Below are 16,438 nucleotides of genomic sequence, written 5' to 3'. Positions count from 1 at the left end.
TTAACCCCCCCCCCCCCCCCCCCCCCAAAGTTTAATATCTCCAGAGCCAGGATCTGGTGTAGTGTTATAAGTTCCACAATCAACAAGCTCCATGTCCTTGAACAATTCTGAATCCAAATTGGTAGCAGGAAATACATTATCCTCATTCTCTTGTGAGCCTGAAGCTGATTCTGAGCCAGTGCCTGAAAGAGTGCAGTCACTACTGTTGCTCATGGAAATAACTTTGTCAGAACCCGAACTGAAATCAGAAGACTCAAGGAGATTCCATATAAGATCCACATCGACTTCGACTGGAAAATCCATGCAGCTATCAGTAGTTGAACCATCAGCATTCCAATATGAATCCGAATAATTAGCACCATTGTCTCCTACAATGGCAGAATTCTGACCGACTTGATCACCACCCAAGCTAGACGAAGAATCATCTCGGGGTTTAGGCTCTAATGCCAAAAAATTATCAGACTTTGGCTCAACAGCAATGCTTACACCAAGATTCGCAGTTGCGTTATTCATCAGCTTATTCTTGGCCTGACCCAACAAACTTTCCAGGATATCTACAACATCCTGTAACTCCTCAACTGAAGTATTAGACTGCTCAATCTCCTCTAAAGCATCCCATAAAACCCCTCCAACGTTTCTCTTCTTGTTTTGCATTAGAGTATTAACATCACCCTCCAATGCCTTGATTTCTTCATAGAGGGAATTACTGGCTGACTTGATTCCTGCTTCGTATGCTACCGCTTCCGGGGCTGCCGTAAAATTGTCGAGGAACCTGTCGAAGACAGCATCAACGGAAGAGTGGCCAAAGGTATAAACTTTTTCTTTGGACCCCGTTGAGGAGACCATAATGGCAATGTGAGCATCACAAATCCTGCACAAATCTGCTGCTTTGTTGAAAAGACCCTGACGTCTTTTAGTAAAAGTAACAGACCTTTGCTCTGCTGTTTCTCGCTTGGCCATTGGAATTTTTCTTGTTCTCCCCATGGTAAACTACTGCAGCTAGCCTTGATGGGTTCTTCTCTTACAGCGGAGTTACCTATAAATAGACCTATATATAAGGAGTGAAGCCCTTATCCTTTCCAGGAGGGGACTTCTTCCTTCCTTGAAGAAAGGGGACAAAACCCCCGGGCCAGGCCTGGAAATTGATATAGAAATTGCCAGTGTGTGGTGATGTTCTTGGACAGGGCATGGTGACCCTCTCACCCGGCCTCCTATAAATACAGGGAGAAAAGGGTGAAACACAGGGTGGTGGGCTGGAGAAAGAAAAGAGAAAAAGAACAGAAGGAGGTTTTGTTTTGAAGAGAACATTTTCTCGGGGGGGGATACTATAGAGAGAAGGAAACAGGGAATGAAAAACAGAGGGACAGTTTGAGAGGAAGCAGAAGACTTTTTAGAAAAACAGGGGGGGGGGGGGCACAAAACAGAGAGAGGGGAGACCGTGGAGAGAACTGAGGGGGGCAAAAAGAAGGAAAAAGAACAGAGGAGACAGAGAGAGAAGAGAAACATAAGCAAAACAGAGAAAAGGAGAAAGAACAGGAGGGAGGGCAGAAACAGAGGACAAGGAAAACGCAGAAAAAGAAGAACCACCGTCTGCCCCAGCGCCACCAGCACCACCACCGCCACCGCCAAATCTTGGAGGTGAAAACAGAGAAGGAGAGAAAGGAGAGAAACAGTAAATCAAAGAAGAAGGGGCAGAACACAGAAACAGAGAAGGGGGGGAGAACAGAAACTGCAAGAAGAAGAAATACCGAAAAAAAAAACACATAACAGAGAATGGCCAGAACCGCCGTCCAACAACCTAGAACCAGCAGCACCGCCACGATGAACCGCCCGGTCTGTTTCCCCCCCGCCCCTCTCTTCTTCGTTTGCTCCGTCGTCTCCACTGTTCTGCAAAGTGAACAGTGGAGAGCTGCTCCACTGTTCACGTCCGGCACAGTCCAAAAAAATCCTTTTCGCAAAATTTGTGATTTTTCGGAGTATTTTTCTATCAATTGTTTTTAATACTGGATTGTATTTTTCATACAATACTTGGTTTTTATTAAAATATTATAAAAAATTATAAAACAAAAAATATTTTATTTTCATAATCAAGTACCTCAAAAAAATATAAAAATTAATCTGTCCACTTGAGTTCTTGAGCAATATTTAAAGGATATTTGAGAATGTTATATTAATTTTTTAAAAATGTTTTTATTTGAAAATATATTTAAGTAATTTTTTTATTTTGTAAAAATTATTTTTAACATTAATACATTAAAATAATATGAAAAAATAAAAAAAATTAATTTTAAATAAAAAAATTAAATTTTCATAAAACACTGATTTATAGCACAATTTCAAATCACACCTAAATCATTTCCATTGCTAGTACATTGTTCATGAATCTATCGCATGTTATAGCTTTTAGAAATTATAATAAAATTAATTACCGGAGATACTTTTATTATTGCAAAAAAAATATACTTAAAAATTAATAATCATGTTTAACTACTAAAAACTAAACTCAAGAATTCAAGTAAAAAACAATTACAGGAGTTTAAAAGCTTTGAAGAGTTGCGTAAAAGTTGCTGCCATTTTCTTTGCTTCTGTGCACAGTATTGCAGCATCTATATGTTAACTTTCTTTTGCTACATGATATCTATGCAGCTATCAGGTTTTTGGAGTCTCCCTCGGCGAAAATGTGGCTGAAATCATTTTCCATGTGCTTGACTCGAATCGTGATGGAAGTCTAGGTGCATATAGTTTGTGAGAGTTGTACACAGACAGGAAAGAGATATTGCACAGCCAGTTGACTCTAGACTCCTGGGATTTTTGTGTTGTTGTGTGAACTGTGGAGATAACTGCTCCATTGGACGGTTCCTTTCTTAATCTACATCTAGGTCCAGGATCCCTGAAGTGTACAGGAGGATGCTTTTGCATGTGTTGCAAGATTGCCTAGAGCTTCTTTTGGATTGATTTTGCAGTTGAAGAATGTGATTAGGAATTCTAATAAGTTGGAGTTATATATCGATGCCTTTCTAACTCGTGAAAATCAGAAAGGAGTTTTTCCTGGAGATCTGGAGATTCGCTTCGTCTTTCTCTCCCCACTCTAACCTTTTGGCATGTTCTCTGTAATGTCCAGTTGCCACTGAAAAAGGTGTACATTTCATACGCATGTATGCTCCTTTCAGTAGTCTTGTGAACATGCCCTGGAATGATGCTTGAATGTTTCCTGAAGAAGGGGGAGCTGGCGTCGGCTTGCGAAAGCTGTACTATGATGATAGATGAAGGTTGTAGATATATATCTTGAAAATTCAGACAACTGTTGAACATTTATATGAATATTTGCAGAACCAATCCATGTTTTTCTCTTACATAAATCAAGTTCTTGTTTTTTGTTAAAAATACTGCTCGACTGGTTTGACCATGCTGAGAATTCATTGAAGAATATACTAGCAGAATAGGTCATGTACCCAGCATCTTGATTCTCCATTACGAAAAAGCCTGGTCACTTCAGCAATAATAAAGTTCACACTCGTTAATATGACTGGAAAACTTTGCTAACTGATGACTGAAAGAGAAATTGCTGCAGCCAGCAATTTCATTATATACACACACACAAGATTCGTGGGGCTAACCTTAATCAGCCATAACAGGAATTCTGTTGATAATCTAAGATTTAATCGAAAATTAGAGACTAGTCTGATTAAGAAAAACATAATTGAATGCCTTGTCATTATCTATGTTAAAAATCAAATCCTCATTGATAATAGTTGGTCCAATCTTCAAACTGATTCGCAACTGCAGCGAGCAATGGAAGTCCCAGCTGATCAGTCAAACAATAGCCAAACTCACCAATCAAATCCATGAAACCATAATCAGTAGCTGAATCATGTTGCTTGGCGTTGCAGTCCCCATCCATGGCATAATGTTGGTCAATATCTCCAGAGCCAGGATCTGGTGTAGTGTTATAAGTTCCACAATCAACAAGCTCCATGTCCTTGAACAATTCTGAATCCAAATTGGTAGCAGGAAATACATTATCCTCATTCTCTTGTGAGCCTGAAGCTGATTCTGATCCAGTGCCTGAAGTAGAGCAGTCACTACTGTTGCTCATGGAAATAACTTTGTCAGAACCCGAACTGAAATCAGAAGACTCAAGGAGATTCCATATAAGATCCACATCGACTTCGACTGGAAAATCCATGCAGCTATCAGTAGTTGAACCATCAGCATTCCAATATGAATCCGAATAATTAGCACCATTGTCTCCTACAATGGCAGAATTCTGACCGACTTGATCACCACCCAAGCTAGACGAAGAATCATCTCGGGGTTTAGGCTCTAATGCCAAAAAATTATCAGACTTTGGCTCAACAGCAATGCTTACACCAAGATTCGCAGTTGCGTTATTCATCAGCTTATTCTTGGCCTGACCCAACAAACTTTCCAGGATATCTACAACATCCTGTAACTCCTCAACTGAAGTATTAGACTGCTCAATCTCCTCTAAAGCATCCCATAAAACCCCTCCAACGTTTCTCTTCTTGTTTTGCATTAGAGTATTAACATCACCCTCCAATGCCTTGATTTCTTCATAGAAGGAATTACTGGCTGACTTGATTCCTGCTTCGTATGCTACCGCTTCCGGGGCTGCCGTAAAATTGTCGAGGAACCTGTCGAAGACAGCATCAACGGAAGAGTGGCCAAAGCTGTAAACTTTGTCTTTGGACCCAGTTGAGGATACCATAATGGCAATTTGAGCATCACAAATCCTGCACAAATCTGCTGCTTTGTTGAAAAGACCTTGACGTCTTTTAGTAAAAGTAACAGACCTTTGCTCTGCTGTTTCTCGCTTGGCCATTGGAATTTTTCTTGTTCTCCCCATGGTAAACTACTGCAGCTAGCCTTGATGGGTTCTTCTCTTACAGCAGAGTTCTTTTCTTATAACAACATGTCTACCTATATATAGAAGGAAACTAGAGACTATGCGGAGTGAAGCCCTTATCCTTGCCAGTAGGGGACTTCTTCCTTCCTTGAAGAAAGGGGACAAAACCCTCGCTGTATATGGGTCAGGCCTGGCCCAAACCAAATCCATAAACTTCACTGGATAACTGGTCAACCGTAGTTGTTATTGTACATGCAATCGACTAATTCGGTTCGATTTTCTTTATTAAAACTCCTGGGCTGCACATGTCCAGCCCATACACGTGAGTATGGGTGCACCGATCCTATACGCATGCCCGGGAAAGCTTTCTTTCTTTTTTTCATTATTCATTATTTTCTTAATATTGTTTTTTCGAAATAATCGGTAGTTATTTTTGTACTTTTCATGAATATTAAAAAATAATGCTATTTTTCAATATTGATTGCTCAAGCATAGGATCGGTTGCGTATTTTTTTATTTATCAGGGTAAAAAATATTTATAAATGTATTGAAATTAAATAAGAAAAATATATTTATGATTAATACTAAAACATACATATTAAATAAAATAATTTACAATTAGTATTGACTGGTTATTATTTTTCTCACCTGATTTTTCAGAATTATTCAATTTCTTAAACAAATTTTACAAGATTACTTGCAACAATGCTCGAGACGCACTAGCGACAACTAAAAAATTTGAATCATAAAAATGAGAAAATAACAATATTTTATTAACAAAATAGAAAAAACTGTTCTGCTAAAATTCCATGTGATTTAAAAAATGAATCATCACAAATAGAATTTTAACATATAATTGACAAGACAATTAATGATTTTCTTGGCATTAATTTTTTAGGTTAATGTTACATGTATCCTTATATCTTTGACTAAACTAAGTCGGTTTTACTCTTGGACATAACATAAGATTTTCAAATTAAAAACCCAAAAATAATCAAGTAATTTGCGCATACAAAAACATTGAGCATTTTAGATCCCGTTTGTTTTTATGTATATAAAAACATCGAATGATTTAAAGTCTATTTATTTTTGCATTTTCAATTTATTTTTTAAAAAAATTTATTTTTTTATTTTCTTCAAATTAGTTTTTTTTATGTTTTCAAATCGTTTTGATGTACTGATATCAACAATAATTTTTAAAAAATAAAAAAATATATTATTTTGATACATTTTAAATTAAAAAACACTTTAAAAAATAACCGCTACCACATTCTCAAGCAACCTCTTATATTAATGTTTTCATAGACGTGATTTTGAAATTCATATTTATAGTAAATTATCCATATAAAATTATAATAGTCGAGAATACTTAAATGCTATGCTTGGTTTGGATGGTAAATACATGTTATTATTTTAAATTTAAAATTTAAGATACAATTTTTAATCATGTATTATACATATATATAAACCCAAAATAATACAATAAAGATTCCATGCTTAAAATAAAATTGTTGAAATCAATCCCACTCAAGTTTACTTTTAAATCGTATAATAAGTTGAGTTGGATAAATTCGGATAACCTAACACGTCAATTTATATTATAGATAATCCAGTTCAAATAATGAGACATGATTAATGATGTTTTAAAAAGTTTATGTACAAATAATTTTATTTTAGTTTTTTTAAATTTTTATTATCTAAAATGATATTATTTTATTAAAAAATTTAATAAATTCAGATTAATTTATAAATTAACTAACTCAACTCATGTTCCGAGCTTAGAGTTTCGAAACTGGGTGATTGTGCTTTTAAATAAAAAGTTCTTAACAAATTAATTTTTGACTAGTTAGACTATGCTAAGAATTAATTCATTGTAGAATATACTAAGAGAATATCTCATTCAACTAGACAGTATCAGTTCTCAACTTGCTAATGGTCAAATTCAATAATTGAATTTAGCGAAGAAACGTATTCATTTAACTTGGAAAATCCAAGAAATCAATTTCCCTTCTCATTCAACATTAATATGGGCCTTTAAAGCTTTTATTAAGAGTTATTTGATGTTCTAAATCAATCATCACTTTCCTACTAAATAATATCATACAAAATAACACCTATTTAATATTCGTAATCAATATTATTTATTTTTCAATTAAATAATTGATTCTATTCCTCTATTTGTTTTACCATAATTAAACAATAGTTTAAACATTATAAATGTATTGAGATAATACTTGATGGATATCTAAAAACATTCTGACTTTTACCTTAATAAAAACTATTCTATCCAATTTAATTCATTATAAAAAAAATTATTACTTTTAGATTATGATTGTTTTGTTGGTTGTATAGTGTTTTTAGAAAAATTTTATTTTTTAGCTTTAAATTATTTTTCTATGTACTTTTTAGTTGTTTTAATGTGCTGGTATCAAAAATAAATTTTAAAAGATATATATTTTTTTATTTTAATATATTCACAATAAAAAAATATTTTGAAAAACATCTACCACAATACTAAACACACTCTTAATAAAATCAATTTAGATTTAAAATCATGTTATAATTGAGTTTCAGAGACTACAATAATGATTGAATTTCAAATTGTTTTTTACTCAAAAATGTTTTGAAATAATAATTTTTTATTTTGAATTTTTTTATTAACATAATACATCAAAATAATTTTTTTATTTTTTTAAAAAAGTAATTTTAAAATATAAAAACAAACATGATTCTGACGTCCAAAGCTAATGTCAAGAATGCCCGATGCCTAAAAAACAATACTAAAGAAAATATAAAAAGAAATGAAGATTCTTATACTACCCGTTTATCTTTTCTTTTTTAATTAAAAAATATTTTCACACTCTTTCTCGAGCACTGCCCAGAAATTGAAAAAAATCCAACGCAATCTTTCTAGGTAGGGCAAAAATGAATTGGAAAGCAATGCTGCCAGCCCATAACACCACCACAACCCCACGTTGTCTAGCATTATGCAAGTGGCGCGTTACTCCACTCTCCAAATTGGGAAGTATTAGCGGCTAAGATAGCATCTCTCCTGAAACACGTTGACTTTCGTTTTCTTCCTAGAGAATGAGCACGAAACCCTAGGAGAGAAGAAATTAAGGGTAAACTATACTTCAGCCCTTATAGTTTCAGAAATGTTTTACTTTCAACCCTTGTTTCTTAACTTTCCCACTATTAACCCTTGATTGTTAAATAGCTCAGGAAATTATTTTCTTCCAAATTTCTATAGACGAGACTTTTATAATAAAGATATTTAAAAACTTTAAAATAATATAAAATTAGGTTATTTTTAAAATATTATTAAATATAGTAATCATGAAAACTTACTCAATAATAAAACTTATTATTTCATATTCACGAGATTTTTATTTTTAGTGTTTCCACCGTCTTTTCATGCCATTACAAAGATGAATATTTGCTTTAAACTTTGGGGTTTTATATTCTTAAAATATTTGTTTTTGATATTTTTCAATCATCACACAATTGAATTTGAGTATAAAAATTATGAAGGGATAGATTTAGGGTTCTTAAATCCTCATTAGAGGTGATTGAGGATGACTCCTCAACTATAAAAAATGCCAGATATTGAAATTTATATTAACTATTTTAAATGTCAAGAACATATCCTAACATTTTGAAAATTATTGTTAATATTAGAAAATTTTAAACTATGGACTAAAGTGGAGAGTTTGTAAATTTTATAGGGTTAAGATATAGTTTACCTGGACAAAAAAAAAAGGAACACCTTGTAGGTGAATAAAATGTCCTTCCTTTTACACGTTTGTCTCTGTAACCAAAATCCTCTCCGTTAAAACACACACAGTCTGTCTGAAACTATTACAAAAGAGTAATAAAGGTTGTGTCTTTTTTCTTCATGGCACCTATTTTGAATATATAAAGTTCGTTTAGATTCCAATTTGGAATTCTCAAGTTCTTGCTCGATTCTCGGGTTTTTGGCTTCTGTTTATTTAGTTTGTGGGTTTTGATTTTTTTTTATAAAAAAATCAGAGCTAATACTAAAGCTTCGATTTTTGAATGTTTTAATCAGATTCCCATTTCCTCTTTCTCTTGATTCTCTATTTTCTCTTCTGTTTTTGTTACCTTTTTTCTATTATTAGCAAAGTGGGTTTTGATTAAAAAACAAAATCAAAATCAAAGTTAATACTAAAGCTTTGATTTTGGAAAGGGTTTTATTGGATTCCTGTGAAGTTTCTAAATTTGTAATCTAATGGGAAAGCCAACTGGTAAAAAGAAGAATCCGGGAACAGCAACGCCGCCGGCATCACCGAGAACAACCGGTGACATGAGGCAAACCAAATCCTCAAAGGCCTTTGATGAAGACACGGCAATTTTCATTAACATGTCTCAAGAGCTCAAAGAAGAAGGCAACAAGCTCTTTCAAAGGAGAGATCATGAAGGTGCCATGCTGAAGTACGAAAAAGCCCTCAAGCTACTACCAAGAAACCATATTGATGTGGCTTATCTACGCACCAACATGGCTGCTTGCTACATGCAAATGGGTCTTGGTGAGTATCCTCGAGCAATCATTGAATGTAATTTAGCTTTAGAGGTTGTGCCAAAATATAGCAAAGCTTTGTTGAAAAGAGCTAGGTGTTATGAGGCTCTGAATAGATTGGATTTGGCTTTTAGGGATGTTAATAATGTATTGAGTATGGAACCTAATAATATGACGGGGTTGGAGATATTGGAGAGTGTTATGAAGGCAATGAGTGAAAAGGGTATTAGTTTTGACGAGAAATTAATTGGGTTGGATAACGTGGACGAAACTGGGGTGGCACGCTTGCGTAAAGTGGTGAAAGAAAAGGTAAAGAAGAAGAAGAAGATTAGTGGTAAAGGGGAGGAGAAGAAAATTGGCGGTAAAGTAGAAGAGAAGAAGGTGGAGAATAAGGATAAGGTAGTTGTGCGGGAGAAGAAGGTGAGTCCTGTTGTTAAGGATAAAGAGGTAGTTATGAAGACTATTGAGGAAGAAAAGGTGGTTACCAAAGATGTCAAGGAGGAGAAAGTGATAGACAAGACAGTGAAGCTGGTGTTTGGGGAGGATATTAGAATGGCACGATTACCTGCGAATTGTAGCATTGGATTACTAAGAGACATAGTTCGGGATAGGTTTCCTGGCTTGAACGGTGTCCTTATGAAGTACAGGGACCCGGAAGGTGATTTGATTACAATTACTACCAACGATGAACTAAGGTTAGCTGAATCATCAAGTGGTGCACAGGGGTCTCTTAGGTTCTATGTTGTTGAAGTTAGTCTTGATCAAGAACCAGCTTATGAGGGGATGGAAATTGAAGAGGAGGTGCATGAGGATGCTAAGAAAACAAGTGATGTTGTAGAGAATGGAAATGTGGGGAAAAGTGTAGAAGTTGAGAAAGGGTCAAATCGTATTGATGATTGGATTGTTCAATTTGCACGATTGTTTAAGAACCATGTTGGGTTTGATTCTGATTCATTCTTGGATCTTCATGAACTGGGGATGAAGTTATACTCAGAGGCAATGGAGGATACTGTTACCAGTGAAGAAGCCCAAGAGCTTTTTGATATTGCTGCAGATAAGTTCCAAGAGATGGCAGCTTTGGCTTTGTTCAATTGGGGAAATGTTCACATGTCAAGGGCAAGGAAACGGATTTTCTTTTCAGAAGATGGATCAAGGGAGTCTGTACTTGCACAGGTTAAGATTGCATACGAGTGGGCCAAGAAAGAATATATGAAAGCAGGAACGAGATACCAGGAAGCTTTGAGGATCAAACCTGACTTCTATGAAGGCCTTCTTGCTCTTGGCCAACAGCAGTTTGAGCAAGCAAAGCTTTGCTGGTACCATGCTATCGGGAGCAAGATTGATTTGGAAAGCGGGCCTTGTGAGGAGGTCCTGGATCTTTATAACAAGGCTGAGGACAGCATGGAGAGGGGTATGCAAATGTGGGAAGAGATGGAAGAGCAGCGTCTAAATGGACTATCCAAATTTGACAAATATAAAGACCAGTTGCAGAAAATGGATTTGGATGGGCTATTGAGAGATCCATCTCCTGAAGAAGCTGCAGAGCAAGCATCTAACATGAGTTCACAGATATACCTCTTATGGGGTACCATGCTGTACGAGCGATCTGTGGTGGAATATAAGCTAGAGCTACCAACTTGGGAAGAATGTTTAGAGGTTTCAGTAGAGAAGTTTGAACTTGCTGGAGCTTCTCCAACAGATATAGCTGTTATGATAAAGAACCATTGTTCAAATTCATCCGCACTTGAAGGTAACATACAAAGACTGCACAATAATGCTTCTTTCTGGTTGTACTTTATATGTTAACTATGGAGAAGTTTAAAATGTATATTAATGCTAACACTCTTCTATTGTTGCAGGTTTGGGATTCAAAGTTGACGAGATTGTACAGGCATGGAATGAAATGTATGATGCGAAGAGGTGGGAGATTGGTGTTCCATCTTTCAGGCTAGAGCCATTGTTTCGTCGAAGGGTTCCAAAACTTCATGATATGCTGGAGCACGTTTGATTTTTTTGTTGATAGTTGGATAATGTTTAGGGGCATCGGGCAAATGCTTCAATTTTCATTTCTTCATTTTGCAGAAACTACATGGCTACAAGTCGAGATAGGTATGTCTATTTCTGTTACTTTACTTCCTAAAGGAGATAATTCCATCTTTACACGATCTTTTAATTGTTTGAGATACTGGACTTCTTTTTTTAACATGATTTAGTTATAGGCTTAAACAATAGCATGCTAAACACAATTTCATTTTTCTTTTGAGAACAATGAACGTGGTATTCAGATCTGATTTCTTTTGGAGTATCTATATGAAGAAGTGGTAAATGTTAACAGGAATGGGAGTTTCAGCTAGCATGCCTTGGGAAATGGGATTTATAGCAATACATGTGCCTGCAAAATGAACCTTGATCTGTCTACAGAGCTGAATTCATGACGTTATAAGAAACTAAAGTACAAGTTCAGGAGAGGAATGTGATAATGTTGGGGTAGCATCTCCTTAATATATAGCAATTTAGAGTAAAGAGAAGTGTCTATGATATCATCAGCAAAAAAAATGGCAACAACTGAACTGGTATTATGTTGTTTGGAAGCAGAATTGACTTTCCATTTGCGACAAAAACTCTTGAATTTACTTCCTGTTTTCTTTCCTCAAACATGAGGCTCTTTACTCTTAAATCATAAGTGATATGCTGTGATTTTCATGCTTTGGGTAAAACCTTCTCCTTGGAGACCATTTGGTTTAATCAGAGCCAGGTGAAAAATGAGAATGATCCTCTGACCTTGGGTCAGGGTCATTTTATCAACCTTGGATTGATGGTAAGATACATTTCAAGATTTGAGGTAGGGATGCATACAGTTTATGGAGAATCAAACGGCAGCTAGGTACTGAATTGATGGAATTAATTTGGGCATTGATGATTCATGTCTACTAATATGGTCTTGTTCTTGAAAGCCATCCTTGATATCTTGGGTTATGTAAGATGGACTGGACATTCTACTATCCTTTCATTTCTTGATTTGCTTTGAATGTTCTTCAGTGTCTCAAAAGGCTAGGGATTGAATCTTCTGTTAATCCTGAAGAGGTGTGCTGACTAGAAATGCATGCTTCAATTTTATTTGTGGGATTTCTATCTGGAGTTCTTTTAACTTATTTTTCCCACCTCTTCTGTTGTCAATTACTTACCAAGTTACTGGTTCTGTTACGTATGAATTGTGCTTGACATACCTTAACGAATATGTTGGTGCTGACCGGAATTGCTCTTTGGTTCTTTGTGATTGCAGGTATTTTTTGTTCTATACTGTTACACTCAGCACATTGTTTGCTCCGGAAGGCAAATAATGGAAGTTTCCATAGTCCTGGTTTGAAACGTGAGTCATTTTTGTGATTGGGTTGTGAAGCTGGTTATAAAAGCCACTTTCGATTTATTTTTTCCCTGCAGTGTAGTTGCTGTAATTCACAGCTGAAATAGTGGGGTGGGGTATATGATTGATTTGTTAATTTCAAACAATAAAAACCATCATGTTTGTCATCTGTAGAGGCTGTGCCTGTTAAAGATTTGCTAGTTTGCTCTCTTCTCTTGTATAACAATTTGTTCGTTTTGAATGACATAAAGCAATGTTGGTTTAAGTGGTGTTTTTGTGTTGCATCTTTCAGTCTCTCTCTGATTAGTCTCAATGTTAGCTGCCTGCTTATTTGCTGAACACAATGTGAAGATGGGGTGTTGCAGGCGTTGACTTGAACAAAACTGAGGACTCAGTTCTGTTCTTTGCCCTTGAATATCCGTAAGAACAGAGAAAGGCTTAGGACAATCCCTATGGCCAACTTATTAACTGGGTTACACTAAAATTGAAGTGTAATTAGAAATATGATACAGAATGCAATATACAATTCTCTTATTTTTTTTTTATTATTATAATGACTCTAAAATCAAGTGCTTACACATAGGTACTATACAAGTACCAACACCCGAGTCATGGGACACTAGGAATTTTTTTTTAAAAAAAAATTGAAACTAAATCAAGTCATTGTTTTGGACAACAATTTATTTAAAAAAAATTTGTTAAAATTGGCCGGATTAAATCGGATATAAATTTGATAAAGTTATCTAGATAATAAATTAACTTGCTATATTACCTAGTTTTGACAAGGTTAATTTAGAAATGCAATACCTAAATTTTTTATCCAAACCCAAGCTCTTAACTTAAGTTAATTATATAAGAAAAAGTTATTTTCTCTCTTCTAATTCTTGTGGTTGCTATGATCCTCCTTCATCAAATCAAGAATTTCAATTTTTAATCTTGAATTTTTAGATTCAAGAAAGGTAAAAGTATCAAGTAAGTGGTCCCTCTCATGTTATTTTCGATTATGGTTTATTTATGGAAGGATTAAAGAAGAAATTAGGGTTTATAAAGATTTGAAGTTTATGTTGTTAAGATTGATTCATGATTATTATAGGTTTAAGGTTAAGTGATTGATTTTGAATGTGTTATTACTTGTTATAAATAAGGATTTGTGAATTACTTTATTTAATTGATTTGTTATGGGTTAAGAAATTTGTTTAAACTTTGCTGGAAAATCTGGACAGAATGGTCTTGATGTTGAAAATGATAAAATTTTATTTTAGTTATTGATTTATAAAAATTATAGTTTAGTCCTTAAACTTTGAAAAAATATAATTTGACCCCTGAACTGTATTTTGGAATTCTGGACAGTATTCTTATAAGGTCAAGGATGATGAATCTCGGTTTGATAATTGATTTGTGTAATTTTCAGTTTAGTCCCTCCATTTTGGATATTTATAGTTTAGCCCCTAAACTTTGGAAAATCACAATTTGGTCCCTGGAACATAAATTGAGATTTTGGAAAGAGTTGAGGATGGATTATGGGTGAAATTTCAGTATGATTATGTATTTTTGATATTTACAGTTTGATCATCTAATTCTGGTAAAATTATGTCTTGGTCTCTAATTTCTAAAAATTATCATTTTAGTCCCTAAACTTAGAAGACTAAACCTAATTTTTTTTATGCATTGGATTCTTTTATTTGTGTTGTTTTAAGTTGTTTTTTAGTATATTCTATATATTCGTTGTAGGTACTTCTAATGATTCTCAATAAGATTTTTGGGTCTTTCATCTGATATTCCTTTTACTTCTATATTTTCTTCGGGTGAGTGAGATAATATTTAATATGCATGTAATATAAATAAATATGCATGTTGTTTATATGATGAGTACAACTAGTTAATTTCTTGAATATTTATATGTGTTGCTTTATTTTCCTAGCACTTATCTATACTTGAATTTGCATTCGTATTCTGTTTAACTAAAGTCTATTCAATATGATACATTGCTTTGATAATTATGCAAATATCTATTATGCCTTGATATAGGACTTGTCAGTAACTCCATACTAACAAAGAGTAGTTAGTCTATGTGCACATAATATTCTGTATACCTAGCTGGTGAGAGAGGTATCAGGCTGTGGCGACTGATTCTCCTGCAGTAGTTACCTTTGAGTGTCATCTGGTCACTTTCGGGTGTCATCTAATATCTGACATGTATTCTATTATGTTATGATAATATGCTTAGTATGTATATGTATATCAAGATAAATCGACTTGCAAACTATTAATATCTAAAATGTATATTAAATGTTATTCCCTCACTGAGTTGGTTGAACTCACCCCTTATTTTTAATATTATTTCAGGTTCTTAGTTTCTGTTAACATATGGACTTTGTTGAGTGTTCGTGCTTCTTCAGTTTTGGTTGGTATGTTTTGCTTGTTTCGCGAGGCTTTCCTTTTAGTTTTGATTCGATATTTTGGACACTCCACTATTACACTGTTGTAGTTAAAGTTTTAATTTTAAAAATGTAATGGGTATTATGAATTATTTTGAAATAATATTTGATTTTATTAGTTTTGAATAATATAATATTTTGTAACTTTACAAAATGTTGCGTGAATTTTATAAAATTTTGTTTATAATATATACGTTCTGAGGCTTAACATAAAAATAGTGTTTCGCTGATACCATTCCTGCGTTGCCAGTCATGAACTCGGGATTAGGATTAGGATCATGACAACAAACCTTGCCTTCCTCTCGATAGACAGGTCACCGGGCCACATCAATTCAGCTACACCACTAAGAACAAACAAATAATGCAATGTATGGTGGTATCAGGTTATTTCCTTCCGGTGGGAAGGCTCTCTTGCTTGATGAAGTCATCCACTATTTTCAATCTCTTCAACAGCAAGCAGAGGTAATTGTTATTCTCTAGTTTCCCTAATGTAATTTGATAAATTCTTGAACAGTTCGTGTAATAGAGATCATTTGCAAGCATAAGAACTGCATCTTAGTTATTTTAATAACAAAAATAGCCGCTCCTTTAGTTTTTGAGTATATTGTTGATAACCCGTGTGGTGTAGGAAACAAATGAGTGGACGTCACTAATCACAAGCTTACTTCTAGAGGGTATATCTGCAATTTTTGACGAACTGGGTTTTGTATTGATGGGCATGGTAGTGGCATTTCTAGCTTTGCTTCTTTCTGTTGTCGATCTCATTCGCGAGGCTCGAAAGGAATAGGGATCACGACAGATGGAGGGAGCCTACCACCCTGTTTTTATCGGCAGTCCGGTCATAATTTCCGGAGTCGCAAGCCCTTTGGCAGTCTTGTTGAGAACTTGGGATTGGCTGGGGCTGTCTGGCAATGCTCTTTCTCGACAATAGAGTATAACTATGCTCGTCGAAACAAAGATAATCCCATCAAAATGTGTCTTCTACCTTTTATTTTTGCTTTGTATGTGCTCACAGCAAAGTTAGTTAAGAGCAGACTACATTAACGATGGTGAATCCAGAGGTTATTTTTTTTCCAGACAAGAATTTAATGGCATTAGTGTATATATATACTCTTAGTCTCTTAGTTTGAGTAAGAGTCGGTGATGCATGAAAACTTTTCTTGCTACATTTGATGAACTAGCACAGTGTCTTGAGAACTTCTAGCTCATTATAATCTTCGAGAGAAAGTCGA

The 16,438-nt window shown here is 34.7% G+C and overlaps 3 protein-coding genes across 3 annotated transcripts; 1 reads left to right on the top strand and 2 right to left on the bottom strand.

The window, feature by feature from the left end:
• LOC18100695 (agamous-like MADS-box protein AGL62) lies at window positions 1-2,009 on the bottom strand. The gene has a single exon (XM_024603782.2). The coding sequence runs from the start codon at window positions 982-984 to the stop codon at window positions 1-3; it is 984 nt and encodes a 327-aa protein (XP_024459550.2). The 5' UTR covers window positions 985-2,009.
• Window positions 2,010-3,274: 1,265 nt separating this feature from the next.
• LOC7468658 (agamous-like MADS-box protein AGL62) lies at window positions 3,275-4,958 on the bottom strand. The gene has a single exon (XM_006382027.3). The coding sequence runs from the start codon at window positions 4,865-4,867 to the stop codon at window positions 3,740-3,742; it is 1,128 nt and encodes a 375-aa protein (XP_006382089.3). The 5' UTR covers window positions 4,868-4,958; the 3' UTR covers window positions 3,275-3,739.
• A 3,704-nt stretch (window positions 4,959-8,662) lies between these two features.
• On the top strand, window positions 8,663-13,033 carry LOC18100694 (protein PHOX1). The gene is made up of 3 exons (XM_006382026.3): window positions 8,663-11,154; window positions 11,264-11,513; window positions 12,688-13,033. Exons 1-2 carry the CDS (start codon window positions 9,117-9,119, stop codon window positions 11,410-11,412), a joined length of 2,187 nt encoding a protein of 728 aa, XP_006382088.2. The 5' UTR covers window positions 8,663-9,116; the 3' UTR covers window positions 11,413-11,513; window positions 12,688-13,033.
• The last annotated feature ends 3,405 nt before the right edge of the window (window positions 13,034-16,438 follow it).

Source organism: Populus trichocarpa, chromosome 6, assembly GCF_000002775.5.
Source record: "Populus trichocarpa isolate Nisqually-1 chromosome 6, P.trichocarpa_v4.1, whole genome shotgun sequence".
NCBI lineage: Eukaryota > Viridiplantae > Streptophyta > Magnoliopsida > Malpighiales > Salicaceae > Populus > Populus trichocarpa.
The sequence above is the reverse complement of the archived record's forward strand: the minus strand, read 5'-3'. Positions and strand labels throughout refer to the sequence as shown.

Bases quoted from the DNA above. Each gene is read 5' to 3' on its own strand.
- LOC18100694 (XM_006382026.3), top strand. From the start codon at position 9,117: ATGGGAAAGCCAACTGGTAAAAAGAAGAATCCGGGAACAGCAACGCCG. The intron at 11,155-11,263 runs GTAACATACAAA...CTATTGTTGCAG, and splicing joins AAATTCATCCGCACTTGAAG to GTTTGGGATTCAAAGTTGAC.
- LOC7468658 (XM_006382027.3), bottom strand. From the start codon at position 4,867: ATGGGGAGAACAAGAAAAATTCCAATGGCCAAGCGAGAAACAGCAGAG.
- LOC18100695 (XM_024603782.2), bottom strand. From the start codon at position 984: ATGGGGAGAACAAGAAAAATTCCAATGGCCAAGCGAGAAACAGCAGAG.